Raw genomic sequence first — 19673 nt, forward strand, 5'->3', positions numbered from 1 at the left:
AAAAAAAAGGGAAAGATTGCTGTGCTATGGCGTTTGCTCAATGCACTCCGCGAAAAAGGCGCCAAAGGGTTGTCTGCTGCCTTCACAAAGGGAGGGGTGAGGCTGTACCCAGCACCACCCGGGGCAGTGTTTTCTGCCCCATCAGGCACTGTGCTCTCAACACGGAAGTGGGAACTATGGGATAGCTGAGGAACAGCTACCCACAGTGCACCGCTCCTGAAATCGATGGTAGCTTTGGACCATGGACGCAAACAATCGATTTCGTGATCCCACTGTGGACGCGCTAAACCGATTTTATTAGATCTGTTTTGTAATATCGGTTTAAGCTAATTCGAAATAATCGTGCAGTGTAGACGTACCCTAAGCTGAGGAGAAACCCCCCCCGCACCCCCATCCTAGGCTTAAAATGCCAATTCCTTCCCCCCCTCACTTTTAAACTCCACTGCTACTTCACTGAGAAAAAATATATGGGGGGGGGGACACAGGTATGTGAAACTTGGATTGCACTTTTTTGTGGTTTGGCTCTTTCTAGCAATGCCCATTTCCCTGTATAATACATTGAGCAGACAAGAACAATGATGGGATGAAATAAACTAGATAACTAAGGAGTCAGTGACTCCACAGACAAGAATCAAGAAAAGCTATGACTTCCAAACTCCTGTTGCTGACGATGGATTCTACAACCGTCAAGTTACAAAAGGCTGCCTGGTGTATCTGGCAGGGGATATACTGGGGTTTGCGCCAAAATTCCTATTACTGGTGTTACAGAAAAGTTTTTACCACACATCCCTAGGTGTAGTAATTTAGGTATACACAAGGTTTCATCGAGAATAACTTTAGCAGACTGCTCTTAGAATTCATATGTTTGAAACCCCTCTTCACAGATAATTACAAAAAGAAAGACAAGTTGATTGAAATAGTTGTAATCAAAGCAAACTAAAATCCTGAAGCATTTTTGGCTGCAGACCACACTTTTTCTGGCTGCAGGAACGAATGGCAAAAATGTATTAACAGGCTACATCTAAAGAAGAGATGATTTTAGTGCCAGTTTCAGTGCAGTATCATTTCAGTAATATGCTTTTCTAAATGCTGAAGTAACACAGAGGACCTATTTACACATTTTATGGGATTATCTAGTCTACTTATTCATAATGAGCCAAAGCCGGCAGTCTTGCTCAGTCCTAACAGGCAAACTTCATTTGAAGTTCTAAATGACTTAAAAAAGATTTGACCCATGGTTTATATGCAGTACACACAATAACTTATTACCCTGCAACATTAGTTTGGACTGAGTCATTTCAATGTTCTTGGCTGCAAAATGTCTCAATATAAAATGTCAAGCCAAAGCAGCCGTATTCCTGGCTTCAGACTAATTTGCCTTTGCTCAGTTTAGTTGTCTAACTAGTGCATGTAATTTGACAAGGTTTTGTTTTAGAATTCTTACAGGGTATCCTTGTGTTACCACATTCAAACAACTGTAGAAAGAGAAATATGTGTTACTATTCTAGTCTCTCAAACCAAAATGACATCATTTAAATGATACAATATGTTGGCAAATAGTACCTAAATGTAGGTATGAATTTAATACTGATCTATAAACCAGAACTGAAAATCACCAGTTCAAAGTAGTAAAGGTATCATAGAAGATATTGCAATCAGATTCATCAAAAAGTTAAATCTTAGTGGAATGATGCACATAGATAAAGACACATCCTGTTCCAAGAACGGTATTAATCCCCAAAGGGAATAAGTACAAAGCGTAACTGCCTAGTGGAGCGAGGTTCCCTAACCACTTCCAACAGAGTCCCTCTGTTGCCAAAAACTTTTTGGAGCTGCAAACATCAAGACTTACTCAGACTGCTGTGCTGGATAGCATTATTTTATTCTGACTCACTCTGGGACATAAGTATTTGCTTTTTGAACCTCTTTGAGGCCACAGATATTTGACATTAGAAGCTAGTTTTAAATGCTTGTATGTTTAGTCTCTGATAGTTGGGTCTCTTCTCAAGGGTCGCCATAGGTACAGTTTATGGAGACCATATAAAGTGCTATGAAACTGAATTATACTATGGAAATGTGGGTGTTTTAAGCTTATTTCATGCTTTAAAATACTGCAGTAGATTTAAACAAACATAATCCATGCAGCTGTTGAGAGGTCTGCTTTACATTGTGTGGACAACAGTGTGTGTGTCCGCAGCAAGGAAAAAATCTTGATCCCTTCTGCATAGCAGGTGCAGTTTCTAAATGCATAGGATGGGGCTATAGTCAGGATTAGGTGGATTGTGCTAAGGGTGTGCATCTGTGTGCAGCAGAAGTGAAGTGAGGGAGGAGCAGGGTGAGCTGGATCAGAGGATCTAGTCATGGGACTGAAGTAGCCACTATAGAATGGTTCTTTGGCTGTTTCACTGGCTGGGAAGGAAGATGCCTCTTTCTCCTCTCCTGTCTGTTTCATGCTCAGCCCAGTTTCTTTAGTTGGGCACAAGGATTTGGCCCAAAATACAAGCATTATATGTTGTAGATCCTCGGACAACTCAGAAATCACTGACTTTGAAGATTCCAGTTCACATCCAATGTAAAATCCACCAGCACGGTCTATCTACCTATACTGCAATAAGACTTCCATGAAACTCAGTGAAAGTGAACTACAACGAAGGGCTAAGCCTACTCTCCTGTCCAGTACCAATATTTTTGATCTTTATTCTTTCATTAAATTCCAACAATAATTAATCAGTAGGCAGGCTCATGGCCCTCTCAGGAGTATTAATAGAGATGCATACTCTAGTTAAATGCTTTGGGAAACACAAATTGTTCACTGACAAGAAAAAAGCAATAGAGGTATTAATAGTGGTGAGAGATGGTGGGTTTTCTGTATGCATCAATTATAAAAGGTTTGGGGCAAAGGTGTTGAATACAATAAACAATAATCTTGACCCCACTATTCTGGCAACACATATTATTGATGTTAAATCACACTGGCGGAAAAGAGAAAGACTTGGTTAATAACTGAACTAATGGCAGTTTATTGAGTCACCAGAAGATAAGGCTGCTTTGACCAGATGATGTCAGTGTGTGCATTCCTCTCTCAGGTGGCTTCTAATAAGATTTAGACTGAAGAACGGAAGGGGGTTTATTTCAGGACAGATGTAGTCGATTTTTGGATTTTATATATATCCTTCTCCTTAGAAATTCACCATTATCTTGTATTTCTATGGGGGCTGGGTCTAATCTGGCACTGAGTTAGGAACTAGGAGTGAAATCCTGACCCTGCTGAAGTCAATGGTAAAACATCCACTGATGACAATGAAGCCAGAATTTCACCCCAGGAAATTTCTTGGAGTTACGAGTCTTCCTTGCTTTCTTTGTTTAAATAAGTGGAAATTTGGGGCTGGGATTTCACGTCAGAAGTTCCCAGAAGAGATGGTTACTCACCTTGCACAGTAACTGGTTCTTTGAGATGTATCCCCCTATGGATGCTCCCCACTCTAGGTGTGCATGGCTCATATCAGAGATTTTAGGTAATCATGTCTGTTCGGCCTGCATATGTGCCCACTGCAACCTAGTACCCTGCACCATGGCTATATATAGCCGCACAGGCAAACCACTCTCAGTTCCTTCTCTGTCCTGGAGCAACATTGTAAAGAACTCTAAAACAGAGGAGAGGAGGGCGGGTAGTGGAGAACCCACAGGGACACACATCTCGTAGAACAACAGTTACTGCACAAGGGTGAGTAACTATCTCTTCTTCTTCAAATAGTGTCCCTATGACTGCTTCACTTTAGGGGACTACTGAATAGTATTGTCTACGGAGGGGTGGGACTTCAGAGTCGAATCTCAGATTGAGGATTGTACAGTAGAGCCAAACATGGCATCAGAACCTGAGGCATGCATAGTGTTCAGAAAACGTACGAATGGAGGTTCCAGTCATGGCTCTACGTATTTCCATGATGGGAACATTCTTAAGAAAGGCTATTAAAGCAGAGAAGGATCTTGTGGAATGAGTTCATACTCCAGGAGGAGGTTGAAGTTCGGGAGACCGATTGCAATAGGTATTGCAGCCAGATATCCATCATTAGAGTCTGTGCTTGGAAACTGGAGATCCTTTAGTTCTGTCTGCAATGGAGAGTAACAATCTGGGAGATTTTTTAAAGGGCCTACTCCTGCCTTGGTAAAAAGCTAATGCTCTCCTGAGACTGAGTGTATGTAATGCCTCATTTCTTTTAAGCCGGTGTGGCATAGGGCATAAAATCGCAGGTTGGTTCATGTGGAAGTCCAAGGATACCTTTGATAAGAACTTGAGATGTGGTCGCAAAGTGACCTTATCCTTAAAAAAGACTAAGGGGAAGGGGATATGCCATCAGAGTCCCTCTCTCTCCAACTCTTCAAGCAGAAGTAACAGCTACTAGAACAGGCTGTTTTCATAGATGAGTGTAAAAGGTAGGGTGACCATCCGTCCTGTTTTTAATAGGACATTCCCATATTTAAGCCCTCTTGCAGGAGTCCCACTTTAAAACAAAACACAGGCAAGTTGTCCCATATTTTCCGCTCCCCCTGCTGGTCAGTCAGCACAGCCCAATCTTGTTTGCGGCTGATGGGTGTGTGCGGGCAGGCGGTGGCCAGTCAGTGAGAGCACATGGTGGCCTCAGGCCGGATGGAGAGGCAAGAAGAGATGACCTCAGGTAGGAGGAGAAGCAGCCCTTTGTGTGGGGGCGGGGTGGCAGCCCTCCCCATGTGAAACCTAAAGCAGGAGTTCTCAATGGGGGTCTGCAAACCTTTTCAGGGGGGCCACTGGGTGCTGATGCTAAAACCCAGAGCCTGAGCCCCAGTGCCACCACCCCCGTGGGGCTGAAACTCTGATCTCCTGCATGGAGCTGGGCAGTGCAGAGGAGCTGCTCCTCTGGCTGGTGCCATGGAGCCAGGCAGCCATGGTGTTCCCTCCTCTCCTGCTGCTGCTGCTATTGCAGTGGGTTGAAGCTGCTCCTCAGCTCCAAGCTCCCTGTTCTCATGGAGCCAATAAGAGCTTCAGGGGTCAAGGACCCGGTTCCATGGCTGGTAGAGCCCTCAGGGAACAGGGACCGCATGGGAGCCCTCCTGGTGCACAGACTCTGGTGACCCTTTCCCAGCACCCTGAGCTATCCCCAGCCAGCACAGCCCCTAGCTACCCCTTCCAGCACCCTGAGCTACCGCCATCCAGCACAGCCCCTAGCTACCCCCAGCCAGCACAGCCGTGCTTGGGGTGGCAAAACACAGAGCCACCCCTGGCCTCACCTCATACCTTTGAGTTATAATTTTTGTTTACGCCTCCCCCTACCACAACCAAGACAGGCTGGGTGGTCTGATTTAGGGAGTGGAGCTGGCTTGAGCTCCACTGGCCCAGCCAGATACCTGATGCCCTCCTTCCGCTGCTGGACCCTGGTGTTTTTAATAGCATGTTGGGGAGGCCTATTGCATAGTTCTGGCTGATTGCCTTTGAACTCATTTGAATATAAGCAATTTTACCAGGTGTCCCATATTCAGCATAGGCAAAGACGGTCACCCTAGTAAAAGGGAGCAGGTAGCCACAGGTTCAAAGGAGGGCCTTTTAAGGCATCTGAGCACCAAGCTGAGGTCCCAAGCTAGTGCAGGGCATCTGATTTGTGAGAAGATGTAAGCCAGCTCCTTCAGAAACCTCCTCGTTGTATGATGAGCAAAGACAGAAAAACCTTCTACCACTACCATATGATGGAAGGCCATAATAGCTGCCAAGTGGACTCTAATGAAGTTTAGAGACACTCTAACAAAGCTCCCTGTGAGAGAAGAGGGGGAAAGGTCGGGAGGGTAACTGGTTGACAGAGAGCCGGATGAAGTAAGGGAACCATCTTTGTCTTGGCCACATCAGAACTACTAGAGTAACACTGGCCTTGTCTCTCCTTATCTTGAACAGCACCTTGGATATCAAGGGAGTTGTGGGAAATGCATACAGCAGGCCTGAACTCCAAACAAAGGTGAAGGGCATCCCCCAGGGAATGATGACCCTCTCAAGCAGAAGTGGGAGCACTTCTTGCTCTTGGGTATGGCAAACTGATCTATCTGCATGTTGCCCCAACACTGAAATATCTGGTGGAATGTAATGCGATCTATCTCCCATTTGTGATCTTGCAAGAGGGGCCTGCTGAGGGCATTTGATGTTATTTGATATTTTGGGCATCTGATGTTTTGTACACGCGGAAGGTAAGCTGCTGTGATAATGATCTGGTTTCGTATGCACCAATTCCAGAGTCTCATTGGTTCAGTACAGAGGGAAGGTGATCTCACTTTCCCTTGACAGTGATATAAAACATTCACGACAGATTGTCTATCGTTTTCTTCATTTACTTGCCCCTGATTTCTGGAATCAGGAAATACCTGGAATAAAATCTTTTCCCTCTGTGTAGCATAGGAGCTGTTCTATAGTATCCTAGTTTAGGAGGATGTCAATTTCCTGTCACAGAAGATGCTCATCTTTTAAGGTATGCAGTGACTTGCCATTTTTTTCTGCAAACTGCTTCAATCTCTCAAAAGGAAGGTCCTCAACTGTATTTTGGCCTTCCGTCAGAAACCCTGAGAGCTGAAGCCAGGAGGGCCGCCTTGTGTGTACTGCCATGGAGATAGAATAAGTGGCTGTATCAGTGGCATCCAGAGAGACCTGCAGAGATGTTCTTGTCAGCTGCTGACCCTCAGCAATGATTGCCTAAAATTGTTTCCTCTGCTCTGTTGGAAGTTGCTCAATAAAGACTTTCAACTATGAATAGTTAGCATGGCTCTATTTCACCATGAGACCTTGGTAGTTGGTGTACCTAAATTGTAGACGTGGATTAATAGGGCTCATAGCCAAATAAGTCAAGCTGCTTTAAGTCTCTAACATAAGGTGTTGATTTAGCATGGTGCTGTCTTCCACATTCATTCACAGCATCAACCATGAAGGAGTTGGTTGACGGATACAAAAATAAACATTCCAAGTCCTTACAGGGAACTTAATTTTTTTTATCCGTCCTGTTACATGTATGCGGTATTGTAGCCAGAGTATGCCAAATTATTTTTGCATGGTCTAGCAGGACCTCATTAATCAGTAGCATGGTCTGGGCAGATGATGATGTGTGCAGAATGTCTAGCAGCTTATGCTGTGACTCCTAATCCTCCTCAAGTGGAATTTGCGAGGAGTTCTCTTTCTCTTTCCTTTTAATAAGGTCCTGGAACTGTTTAAAATCGTCAACCAGGCATGGTGGAGGAAGCATGGTGGCTTCATCTGGGCAGGAGGAAGAGATGTTAGCTGTTAGGGTGATTTCCTTGTCCAGTCTCACTTCCTGCTCCTCAAAGATCTCCTCCTGTGGATCAGGCACCCTAGAGTAAGAGGCAGGTGGGGATTGTCTGCTCTCTTGACGGCAAACACTAGGGTGCCTGGAGAATTGCTGGCAATAAGCCATCCAAGGGTTCCAGTATGACCAATGAGGTGGTGCATAGGGCAGCGGTTGAGACAGCACCCAAGTGTGTCCATGCCAACTGCATGGGGTATGTCTCTCACTGGGATATGCTGATTCATTGAAGGTCTCAGGAAAGAAGTTTCCTTGACAATGGAAGGGAGAGCCCTGAATGGCAATGTGGGAGATTGATGAAACGTGCCCATCATCTTCCTCCTCATCAACACTTGGTAAAGGTGGAGCACTCAGAGAAATAGATGGACAGTCCGATGGCACCAGGTGAATGTCTGGAGACTGAGAAGTGTTCAATACCAGCAATGGTATTGAAGAGAGGTATCAAAGAGAGGGGATTCAGGTGTTTCTGTTACTGCCAGGTCTTGCAGGAATCAAAACTCTTGTGGAACTGGAGCAATGAGTGGTACCGGTAAGGCAGGTTTGCAGAAGTAACTGTGGCAGAGGGAGCAGCTGGTTCCAAAGTCTTATGTGCTCTGATGAATAGCCAGTAGGTGTTGGTCTGGTCTTCTGTGGTGCCAAAGTGCTGGGTACCTATTAGACTATGCTGGTTGTCTTCTCCCTCCACTCCGATCACCAGCTACCACCAATCCTCTGGAGCAGGAACCTTGGGTTTACTGGTGTTCACGGTACCTGAGGAACTTACAGCCTTGTCAGTACCAAGTTGGAGACTGGTACATGCCAAAGCAGTTGTCTGCACCAGAGACTGCTTCTTTAAGGTACAGTCTTTACCTAGAGGACTTGAAGACCGCTTTCTAGATTCTTTTTGAGAGGATTACACAGATTTCTTTTTCAATGCTCTAGAGGAGTGCTGTGCCAAGAAGGTCAAAGTGATTGACTTGTTCCAAGACCGTTGTCTGGGAGGGTCCCCTGGCCAGGGTCAGAAGCCAGTCAGTCTGAGCTCTCCATCCTAAGAAGATGTAGCTTAAATCCTGGTTCTTTCTGGCTCTTGATTTTAATGCCAAGCAGAAGTTACACTTTTGGGGACCGTGACTCCCCAGTGCAACGGACACACCAGGAGTGCCCATCACTGACTGGGATAGCCTCTTGGCATGAAAGGCAGTGTTTAAAACTGGGAGACCCGGGCATCTTCTTCCAGCATTTAAGCTCCTCTGAGGGGAGCAAAAAAATAGGCGGAAAGACAACAGTCTATACCCTAAACAAATAAGTAAATTTTAATATTTTTTTTTATTTTATAAAATTACTACGACTAGCACACATAGGAAACACTAAGAACTATCAATAACTAGTAAGATATGAGGAAAAAACACAGCTGAGGTAAGCTCAACTCAGATGCTGCTAAGTTTCTGTGTCAGGCCAAGGCGGTTGAGAAGGAGTTGAGGGCAGTTCACCCGCAGAGCTCTATATAGCCACTGTGCTAGGCACAAAACTGCAGGGGGCACACATGTGGGCCTAACAGACACTGCTATGTAAAATCTTTGATCTGAGGTGCATGCACACCTAGAGTGGAGTACCAATACTGGGCACTAGAAGAAGAAAGATTTTTATTTCTCTTATCAAAATACACATTTGTTGCTGTTTAAACAATTCAACTTGTTTCTTTTTTAAAATGACAATGTTTATTTCTATGCCAATGTGCCTTATCTAGCATTCCCAAGCCTCTCTTCTTTACTTAATTATCCTATACTTACATGAAAATAACTTCAGAGTAAAAGATTGTAAAGCTAACATATAGAAAAGTTCAATTACATTTAAATCCTAATATCAGTGAATAATGAAATTGTGTTTTCCTTGATTTAAATTTATAGCATAATCAATCCATTTTATGTCGAATATATCATATGTATAAAGCATAAAAATAAAATAAAGCTATGTGTTTCTCAACAAATTGAAGAGTGCAAATTTCACAATACAGTCAACTTTCTCAGTTTTTAATAATGGTAACAAAGACAGGAACTCAATGTCCTTCAGTAAACTCAGCTTCTTTGTAAAACTATACACCACCAGAGTTCTAGTTCAGATCTTCAGTTGGTGTAAAATGGCATAGCTCCATAAAAGTCAATGGACCATGGCTGAGTTACATGACCTGAGAATCTAATTTGTTTAATAAGAAACCTTGGAGTGATATGTAGGAGTAGCCAAATTAGAGATCTGTGTCATAATTATTTCAAGTCAAAATTCATCTGGCTTTGATTTTTCCTAATTTATCTTTCACTCCACTAAAAAAAAGGATGGAGGTAAATACAATAAAACAAACTGAAACAATTTTCACTGATGTTCACTACCTAAAAAACTTATTTGAAATTCACTACTCGGGGGGAAAAAAAATACCCTGCTGCTTTGTTTTTAATTTAAAAGTAAGAGCAGTAACATTCCTAACATATTAATTGTATTTTTTGAAAACGTGTGCAAAGAGCTTTATATGTAATTTTGGAAAACAGAACCAAATTACTATCTTTGTAAAACAAAACAAATGTTTAAACAATATTTTTTGCTCCCCCTTGTTAAGCTGAACTGAATTAGGGGACTTGTTTAGCTTAGTTCCACTCTCTAAACTTTTCTGGTGAGAAAGCTAGTGGAGATAATAAAAAGGAAGGTTAACTTACGTGCCCCAGACTGAATTTTCATCAGCTCCTGAAGGTCAGTGGTGATTTTGGTGACCTGCTTGTGGAACTGTTGGACAGAATTTTTGAGGCCAGAAATGTCTTTGGAATGAGATGTCATGGTTCCATTCATCTGATTGATGCAGTTCCATAGGCTAGTGACATGCTTGTTCAGACCTTCTTTTATTCGCTGCAGGCTACCTGAGATGGAGTCCATTTTGCTGCAGATTTTTTCAACATGGGACAGTCTGCTATCCACATCTGAGACTCCCTCCTGAATACCACTGGTGTTCTCTTTACATTTCCTGAGGTCATTAAAGATTTGTTCTTTTAGTTGTTCCATCCTCTCCTTCACCTCATTACAGCAATTATCATTTGGGTGAGAAGTTTGATTCATAACTGTTCTTTGTATTTCATCTATTTTTCTGAATACACCTTGCTGGGTCTTTTCACATGTAGAATTGACACCCAGAAGTTGCTCCTTACAGCTGCTCAAGCCAACTTGAAGATTTTTCACATCTTTATCCATGATGTTTAGACCATACCGGAGTCTACGCAAATCCTTCTGGACGTTCTGTTGGTTGCTCTTAGTAAAGTTAAATTTCTCATTAAGGGAACCATTTAAAGACTTCAAAAGAGCAGAGTTGTCTTCTACTTTCAAAAGCAAGTATTCATATTTGTTGCTACAATTTTCTATGCTTTTCTGAAGGTCTTCCATATCTTGGGGTGCAGACTGGCATTTCTGCCCGCAAAGGTGTTCAATGGCTTGTAGTTTGTTCCTCATGAGATTCATCTCAGTTGTAAGCTGCTCATTTCCAGATCCTGAGTCACTGTGCAAGACTGATCCTGAACTAATTGATATTCCATCTGAGGCTGTGGCATTGGCAATTTCTAAAATAGTGCCACCCAGCCTGTCTTCCAGTGCCTGTAGTTTTTGATCAAGTAAGTCTCTGACTTCATCTCCTTCAGCAGCTATAGCACCTCGGAGAGTTTCCTCAATGTAAAAACAATGTTCTTCAGCATTCCTCTCTGTAATATTGATTCTAGCATCTAGCTCCTCCAATCTTGGGCCAAAGATGTCTTCTAGATTTGGAGTGGAAATGCGAATGATTTCATTATCTATTCTGGCATTTAAGATTCTGTGTACTTCCACAACTCTGTCAACTTTCTCATCCAAATTCTTTATCTGTTGACTAAAGTCATCACTGTGGCTAGTCGTGCAGCAACCTGACTGATTTGAAGGAGCCTGGATCTGAGTTCGTAGCTCATTTATTTCTTTCCTCAGGCCATTTTCCTTTTCTTCTACAAGTTGTATTATTTCTGAACAGCTGGTTTCATGGTCATCACATTGTTGCTGGATATTCATTAGTTTGTATTCACATGAGTTTTTCAGATCTGCCATTTTCTTCTCCAATCCTTCCAGCATTTCCTGTCTCAGGGCCTCAATTTTAGAATCTAGATATTCCTGATATAAATCATCACTTGGTATTGTTATTGCAGGTCCTCGTGCTGCTTCCAGCAGTTGTTTTAATGGCCCTTCATAGATTTTCACTTTCCCATTCAGTTCTTCCAGCTTGTCATTTTTTGTCTTCAAAGTATTTTTAACCTCAGCTAGTTCAGACTTTATGTCTTCCATCCCAAAATCAGTAAAAGGCTCTTTCTTGCCAAGTATTCCAGGCAGATGAATACTGTCTGTTTCACCACCCACGACACTATCAGGCCCTGAGTGATCCTGAAGGTTGTTCAGCCATGAGACCAACATCTTACTGGCATCTTGTTGGACAGTTAGTTTCAGGTTTTCATTCACACCTGCTAAGGAGGATTGAAGATCAAGAACCGTCTGCGTAAGTCGAAACAATTCATCCTCAAGGAATTGAATTTTCTTCTCGGGTGATTCCGGTGGCATTTCCGTTGGTTCTGAGTCTGTTTTAAAGACATAATGGAAACAAAATTTGGATGCAAGTATGTCCAAACAACAACAGTTTAGAACAGCTGGAGGTCAATTTTAATTTCTTTAGGTCAAGTTAAAACATATTAATGCTTTATAAACATTATATAGCTTGGTGTCATCTTCTCTATTCTCAGTCCTTGTTGTCAGTGGTTTATAATTCAGTCATTATCAGTTCATTAGAACATAAGAATGGCCATACTGGGTCAGACCAAAGATCCATCAAGCCCAGTATCCTGTCCTCTGACAGTGGCCAATGGCAGGTTCCCCAAAGGGAATGAACAGACAGGTTATCATCAAGTGATCCATGCCCTGTCACCCAATCCCAGCTTCTGGCAAACTGAGGCTACAACACCATTCCTGCCCATCCTGGCTAAAGCCATTAAAGGACCTATCTCTTCATGCATCTACGTAGCTCCTTTTTGACCCGATTATAGTACCGCCTTCACAACACCCTCTGCAAGGAGTTCCAGAGGTTGACAGTGTGTGCTTGAAAAAAATACTTTCTTTGTGTTTATTTAAACCTGATACCCTATTCAATATAATAGATAGAACCCTGTTCTTGTATTAAGAGAGTAATACACTTCCGCTTATTTACTTTCTCTATATCTACTTCAATGATTTTATAGACCTCTATCAATCCCTCCCTAGTCCCACTTCCAAGCTCAAAGTCCAGTCTATTAATCTCTCTCCATAGGAAGCCATCTATTACCCTAATCATTTTATGTGCCTTTCTGACCGTTTCCAATTCCGTTATATCTTTTTTGCAGATGGGGCGACCACATCTGCATGCAGTACTTCAAAATGTGGCATACTGGATTATACAGAGGCAATAGATATTTTCTGTCTTATTATCTATTCCCTTTTTTGATGATTCCCAAATTTTGTTCATTTGGCTGATGCTACTCTGCAGTGGAGGATTCAAAGAACTATCCACAGTGACTCCAAGATCTCTTTTTTGAGTGGTAACAGCTAATTTTATATGTATAGTTAGGATTTGTTTCAATGTGCTATACTTTGATTATTCCAACACTAAATATTCATCTGCTATTTTGTTCCAGTCACCCACGTTTGTGAGATCCTTTTGTAGTCTTCACAGTCTGCCTGGGACTACTATCATTGATATTTTGTATCATCTGCAATTTTCACCTCATGTTTACCCCTTTTTCCACTATCATTATTGAATACGTAAATAGGACTGGGCCCAGTACAATCCCTGGGGGACACCACCTATTTACCTCTCTCCTTTCTGAAACTAACCATTTATTCCTACCCTTTGTTTCCTATCTTTTAACCAGGTCAAATCCATAAGGAGAACCTTCCCTCTTTTTATCCCATACTTCTTATCTCTGCTTTTAGAGCCTTTGCCTGAGGGACCCTGTCAAAGCTTTCTGAAAATCTAATACTATATCCACTGGATCTCCTTCATCCGCATGCTTGTTTGACCCACTCAAAGAATTTCTGAGTAAGATTGGTGATGCATGATTTCCCTTTTAACAAAAACCACATTGACTATTTCCACCAAATTATGTCATCATGGTCTGCAATTTTGTTCTTTAACAATAGTTTCAACCAATTCCTGGTACTGAGTGAGGCTTAGTGGCTGTAGCTGCAGGGCCCCTCTGGAAGACCTGTTGAAATTGGCATCACATAGCTATCCTCCAAGTCATTGGGTCAGAAGCTGAGTTAAATTGATATAGGTTACAGATGACAGTTATAGCTGCAATTTCAATCTGAGTTCCTTCAGACTTCTGGATGAATACCATCAGCTCCTGGAGACTTATTATGGTTTAGTTTATCAATTTGTTCCAAAACCGTCCTCGTAATGACACCTCAGTTTTAGACAGTTCCTAGATATGACCCCAAAAGAATGCCCAGGTTTGGAATCTCTCCTCACATCTCACAGCGAAGACCAATGCAAAGAAATCATTTAGTATTCATCTTTGGCATGCTGTATCGTCTTTGAGTGCTCCTTTAGCATCTCGATCGTTCAGTGGCCCCACTGGTTGCTTAGCAGGCTTTCTGCTTCTGATGTATTTAAAACATTTTTTGCTATTATTTTGGAGTCTTTGGCTAGCTGTTCTTCAAATTCTTTTTTGGTCTTTCTAATTATATTTTTACACTTATTTTGCCAGAGTTTATGCTCTTTTCTATTTTCCTCATTAGGATTTATCTTCCACTTTTTAAAGGATGCCTTTTTGCCTCTCACTGCTTCCTTTACTTTGTCGTTTAACCACGGTGGCTCCTTTTTGGTTCTCTATGCTTTTTAAATTGGGGTATACATTTAAGTTGAGCCTCTATTATGGAGTCTTTAAAAAGTTTCCACACAGCTTGCAGGGATTTCACTTTTGATGCTGTACCTTTTAATTTCTGTTTCACTAACCTCCTCATTTTTGTGTAGTTCCCCTTTCTGAAATTAAATGCTACAGTGTTGGGCTGCTGTGAAGTTTTCCCAGCCACAGGGATGTTAAATTTAATTATATTATGATCACTATTACCAAGCAGACCAGCTATATTCACCTCTTGGACCTGATCCTGTGCTCCACTTACGACTAAATCAAGAATTGCCTCTCCTCTTGTGGGTTCCAGAACCAGCTGCTCCAAGAAGCTGTCATTTAAGGTGTCAAGAAACTTTATCTCAGCATCCCTTCCTGAGATGATATGTACCCAGTCAATATGGGGATAGCTGAAATCCCCCATGATTATTATTATTATTATTGTTGAGTTTTTTATTTTAATAGCCTCCTTAATCTCCCTGGGCATTTCAGAGTCACTAACACCATCCTGGTCAGGTGGTCTGTAATATATCCCTACTGCTATATTCTTATTTTTCAAGAATGGAATTACTATCCATAGAGATTCTATAGTACAATTTAGTTCATTTAAGATTTTCACTTCATTTGATTCTACACTTTCTTTCACATATAGTGCCACTCCCCCACCAGTACGACCTGTTCTATCCTTCCAATATATTTTGTATCCTGGTATTACTGTGTTCCATTGATTATCCTCATTCCATCAGGTTTTTGTGATGCCTATTATATCTATATCCTCATTTAATACTAGGCACTCTAGTTCACACATCTTATTATTTAGACTTCTAGCATTGGTATATAACCATTTTAAAAACTTGTCATTTTTTGGCTGTCCCCTATTGCATGATGTAATTGAATGGGAATTTTTTTATTTGACTGTTTCTCATCAGATCCTCCCTGTATATTATCATTTTCCATCCTCTCCTCCTTCTTAGGACATAGGGAATCTCCATTTATAGATCACCCTCCAAGGGATGTCCAAACCACATGCTCCTCTGCACCTGTCGGCTTTCCCCCAGCCCTTAGTTTAAAAAACGTTTGATGACCTTTTTAATTTTAATCCCCAGCAATCTGGTTCCATTTTGGTTTAGGTGAAGCCCATCCTTCCTGTATAGGCTCCCCCTCTCCCATTCCAAGCTAAAGAACTGAAATCTTTAGTGTTTTGGCTGCATCCTGCACTAAAGATCAAAAAAATCCTTACGCCTGGCCCTTCTTTGTAGACCCATGATATCTAGCCATTAGTATACACATTAAATAGCTACATTTACCTAGAGTTTACATGAATGGTTATTTTAGTGCCATTATATCTCTCATAACAATTAATAAATATTGGTCACATTTTAAGCAGAAAACAACTTTGCCTTTTTCTGCTCCTGAATTATTTTTGAATACTCATTAATTTCAGTAGGACCACTCATATGCTTACAGCTAAGGCAGGCCTGCACAACATGCAGCCCGAGGAGCCTCACTGTGCGGCCCGCGGGGGGATTCTAAATCCCCCGCACAGGGCGCTCTGCAGGCAGCCCAGAGCCCTTTGAATCCTGGCCACGGCAGGGAATCAAAAGGGCTCTGCGCTGCCCACAGCAGCGGTGAGCCCAGAGCCCTTTAAATCTCAGTCCCGATAGGCAATCAAAGGGCTCTGGGCTGCCCGCAGCAGCAGGGAGCCCAGAGCCCTTTAAATTCCAGCTGCCGCGGGGAGTCAGAGGGCTCTGGGCTGCCCGCAGGGCATTTTGAATCGTCTTGCTGATACGTCGACTTCGATCTCGTCCCATCTCGCTATATCATACTCCCGGGACCCTGCCCCTAACTGCCCCCCCCAGGACCTCACCCCCTATCACTAAATGCCTCTGCTCCTTGTCCCCCAAGCTGCCCCCTCCCGAGATCCCTGCCCCTAACTGCCCTTGGGACCCACAACCCCTATCTAAGCCTCCTTCTCCTTGTCCCAAACTGCCCCTGCCTGAGACCCCCCCCCAACTTCCCTCCAGGACCCCACCCCTATACCTGTCCCTGATAAAACCCCTGGGACTCCCATGGCCTATCCCCTCTGGCCTGTCCCTCTGCCCCCTCTGCACCTCGCCTCGATCCATGTCCCCTGCGCGTCCCTTGTCCCTTGACTGCCCCCAGAACCCACTACCCTTTCTCGCACCGCGAGCCCCCTTACATTTCCACTCAGACCGCGTGTCTGGCTCCATGCAGCTCCAGGCACATTGCACATGCTGCCATGCTCCCCACGGAGCCCCACAAGCCCGCCACTCCCAGACACATGCCTTTAGATGTTGAACACCTCAAAATCAGGAGTTGCTCAAGCTCGTTTGGGCAGCTGTTACTTCATTTCTCCAAATCAAATATACTGAATTCCACTAGTAACTTTGCACTATAGAAAAGGTAGGGATAAATTGAGCAAGACAATGCTTTATTAGACTGGAATTGTACTTTTTCACATCCATTGCCTTTGTTGTTGTTACTTAAAAGGAAGACAGGATCTTGCCAATTGCAAATCCCCATCAGAAGGAAAGACGTGGAACAGAAAGAATTAATAAATGCACCTCAAGCTTTTCCTACTATGAGACCAGTCTCTATAATTACAGCAGGGGTAGCCGTGTTAGTTCTGCGCATCTGTTGAGCGCAGAGAATCCTTGGCACCTAAGACTAACAGAGGTTTTGGCGTGCAGCTGCTCTGCGATGGAGTATTCACACGAAAGCTCCGCCTCCAAAACCTCTGTTATCTATAAGTGCCACAGATTCTCTGTCTTTCCACAGTCTTAATTGCAGGCCAGATATCCTCCATTCACACAAGTGAAATTGATTGTTTCCGTTTACTGCAGCTCTGTAACCAATATGGAACAATCCTTGTCTGTTTGTTTGTGCACATTCAATTGGTGCCTGTGAATGACCCCGTCCCGCCCTGTGAGCGACTTACCGAGTGACCCAGGCATGGGCGGCGAGTAGTTTGGGTTTTGGGGGGGCATGATGAGGGGGGTTCAGGGCTGGGGCGCAGCGAGGTGGGGGGAGGGCACTGGTGTGGAGGAAGGGGGGAAGCCTAGTGCTGGGGCGGCAGGCTGTGTCTGTGGGTGGGGGGAGAGCCCAGGACTGGGGCAGCAGGGGGATACAAGGGGGAGCCCAGGGCTGGGACGGGAGGCAGCCAAATTTTTTTTTGCTTGGGGCAGCAAAAAACCTAGAGCCGGCCCTGCTGGGTTCCCCCAGTCATCGGAGCCCCAGGCCCTTTAATTTGATCCTGAGGGCTCCCAGCCACCTCTTCAGCTGGGAGCCCCTGGTTGATTTAAAATAAAGTATCACCTCCCTACGCCCAACTTTTCTTTTTGGCCCACAGCTGAGTTGGTGGGGCGGTGCTGGGGAAGGAGGGTTTGTTTCCACAGGGCTGGGCGGCCCTGGGACGGGGTGTTTCTGTGGGGCTGGGAGGTTTCGGCCCTCAGCTGTTTTCTTTGGAGTAATGTGGCCCTCGCCGCTTTACGAGTTGTGCAGGCCTGAGCTAAGGCTTGTTCTTAAGTAGCTTGCTGAACCAAGGTCTAAACACATTTATATGATGCAGTAATATAGATTTAAAAATTGTTTTCAAAATTCCAAGTTATTTAATATACATTTTAAAAGTCCGTAAGAAATGTGTGTTTTCTACATGCAAAAACTAGAAAAGGAAAAAGGAAAATTCTCACACACAAAGAAAATTATTAGATCATAACACTGAATTTATTTTGTCAAACAAAGGTAAAAATTTAGTCTTATAGCTGAAACTCAGTTCTTAACTAATAACTGCACTTCAATGGCAAGGTAATATATGGTCAAGATACAGTGGACAATCTTATATATAACATATATGCACAGTGAACTAATATAAATTGAATTTTCAGACTGATCATTAATTTTTTGATTTAGTCATTCAAGTCAGGTCTTTGATGTAATTTTTGTATACATAAATACAATATATACTGTGATGGGTTGGATCACAGAAACCCCCCTGGGGCTGCCAACTGATGTGCCAAGACCACTACTTCCCCTGCTTTTCCTGCCAACTTGGTACTCCAGCACCCTGTCTTGTTGAGCCAGACACACCAGTCTGCTCCAACACAGACCCAGGGTCTGAACCACATGCCCCAATACTGTAAGCTTAATTGAAAGCAACTTAAGAAGTGTTCCTGTCTTTAACAGTGAGATGCCCAACTCCCAATGGGGTCCAAACCCCAAATAAATCTGTTTTACCCTGTATAGAGCTCATACAGGGTAAACGCATAAATTGCTCGCCCTCTATAACACTGATAGAGAGATATGCACAGCTGTTTACCCCTCTCCCCCAGGTATTACTACATACTCTGGGTTAATTAATAAGTAAAAAGTGAGTTTATTAAATACAGAAAGTAGGATTTAAGTGGTTCCAAGTAGTGACAGACAGAACAAAGTGAATTACCAAATAAAATAAAACAAAACACGCCAATCTAAGCCCAATACAGTAATAAAACTGAATACAGATAAAACTTAATTACATGGATCATGACTCTATGCCACTTGGGGAGGTGGTGTTACTAAATCAGTGCAGAGAGGCGCTGACGTCGGCAAGAGCTAAATTTAAGTGAAGACACTTCCATGTCTAGGTTGGTGCAAGGCAGCTTACGTCAACCTAACTCTGTAGCGTAGACCAGACCGAAAAAAAATGGTTTTGATAAAGAATGAATTTATGGCTTATTACAAGAATCTGCAACCCACTAACTCCTCCTCCGCCCTTTTTTGTCCTATGACTGCAAAGGGTGTTAATGGTCCCTTAGAATATCTGTTAACTCCTTATTCTAAAGGATCTGTTCCTCCTTGTATTTAGCAGTGACACTCTGAGTACCTTTACTAGCCCTGAGGAAGAGCTCTGTGTAGCCTGAAAGTTTGTCTCTTTCACTAGCAGAAATTGGTCCAATAAAAGATATTACCTCACCTACCTAGTCTCACTAATATCCTGGGACCAACATGGCTATAACACCACTGCAAATATGGGGAGTATATAGTATTTTATTTTGCATAGTATCTTTCATACAAACTATATCCAAAAGTGCTTTACAAAATTAAATCATACTATTGCAGAGATAAATAAAAATAAAAAAGAGAAAAGTTAAAAGATATAGATAAAGGAGAAAAAAATATGCTTTCAGCTGTGATTTGAAAAGAGATAAGGAATCTTTTGGTACTGAAAGGATGCTTCAGGTGACAAGTAAATGGCATGGGATGTCCCAGATGGATAAGAAAAGGCTCTTGCTCAAATACTGACCAGACTGTGTTATGAGAGAGGGAATAGGTCAATGATAGGTGAGGTAGTGAGGAGAGAAGTGGAATGAGAAGTCAGTGAGACAGGCTGGAACAAATCCATGAAAGGTTTAAGAACAATGAGGGCAGTTGTTAAAAGGAT

General features: G+C 42.9%; 1 protein-coding gene across 2 annotated transcripts in view; it reads right to left on the reverse strand.

Annotated features, from left to right (window-relative positions):
• EMILIN2 (elastin microfibril interfacer 2) overlaps positions 1-19673 on the reverse strand; it is a 124331-nt gene that overhangs the window by 75668 nt on the left and 28990 nt on the right. For both annotated transcript variants that reach the window (XM_075062952.1, XM_032772506.2), the window contains exon 4: positions 10013-11932. In XM_075062952.1, the coding sequence (XP_074919053.1) occupies positions 10013-11932 (1920 nt within the window). The remainder of the gene's footprint in view (positions 1-10012; positions 11933-19673) is intronic.

This window comes from Chelonoidis abingdonii, chromosome 2 (assembly GCF_003597395.2).
Source record: "Chelonoidis abingdonii isolate Lonesome George chromosome 2, CheloAbing_2.0, whole genome shotgun sequence".
Taxonomy (NCBI): Eukaryota; Metazoa; Chordata; order Testudines; family Testudinidae; genus Chelonoidis; species Chelonoidis abingdonii.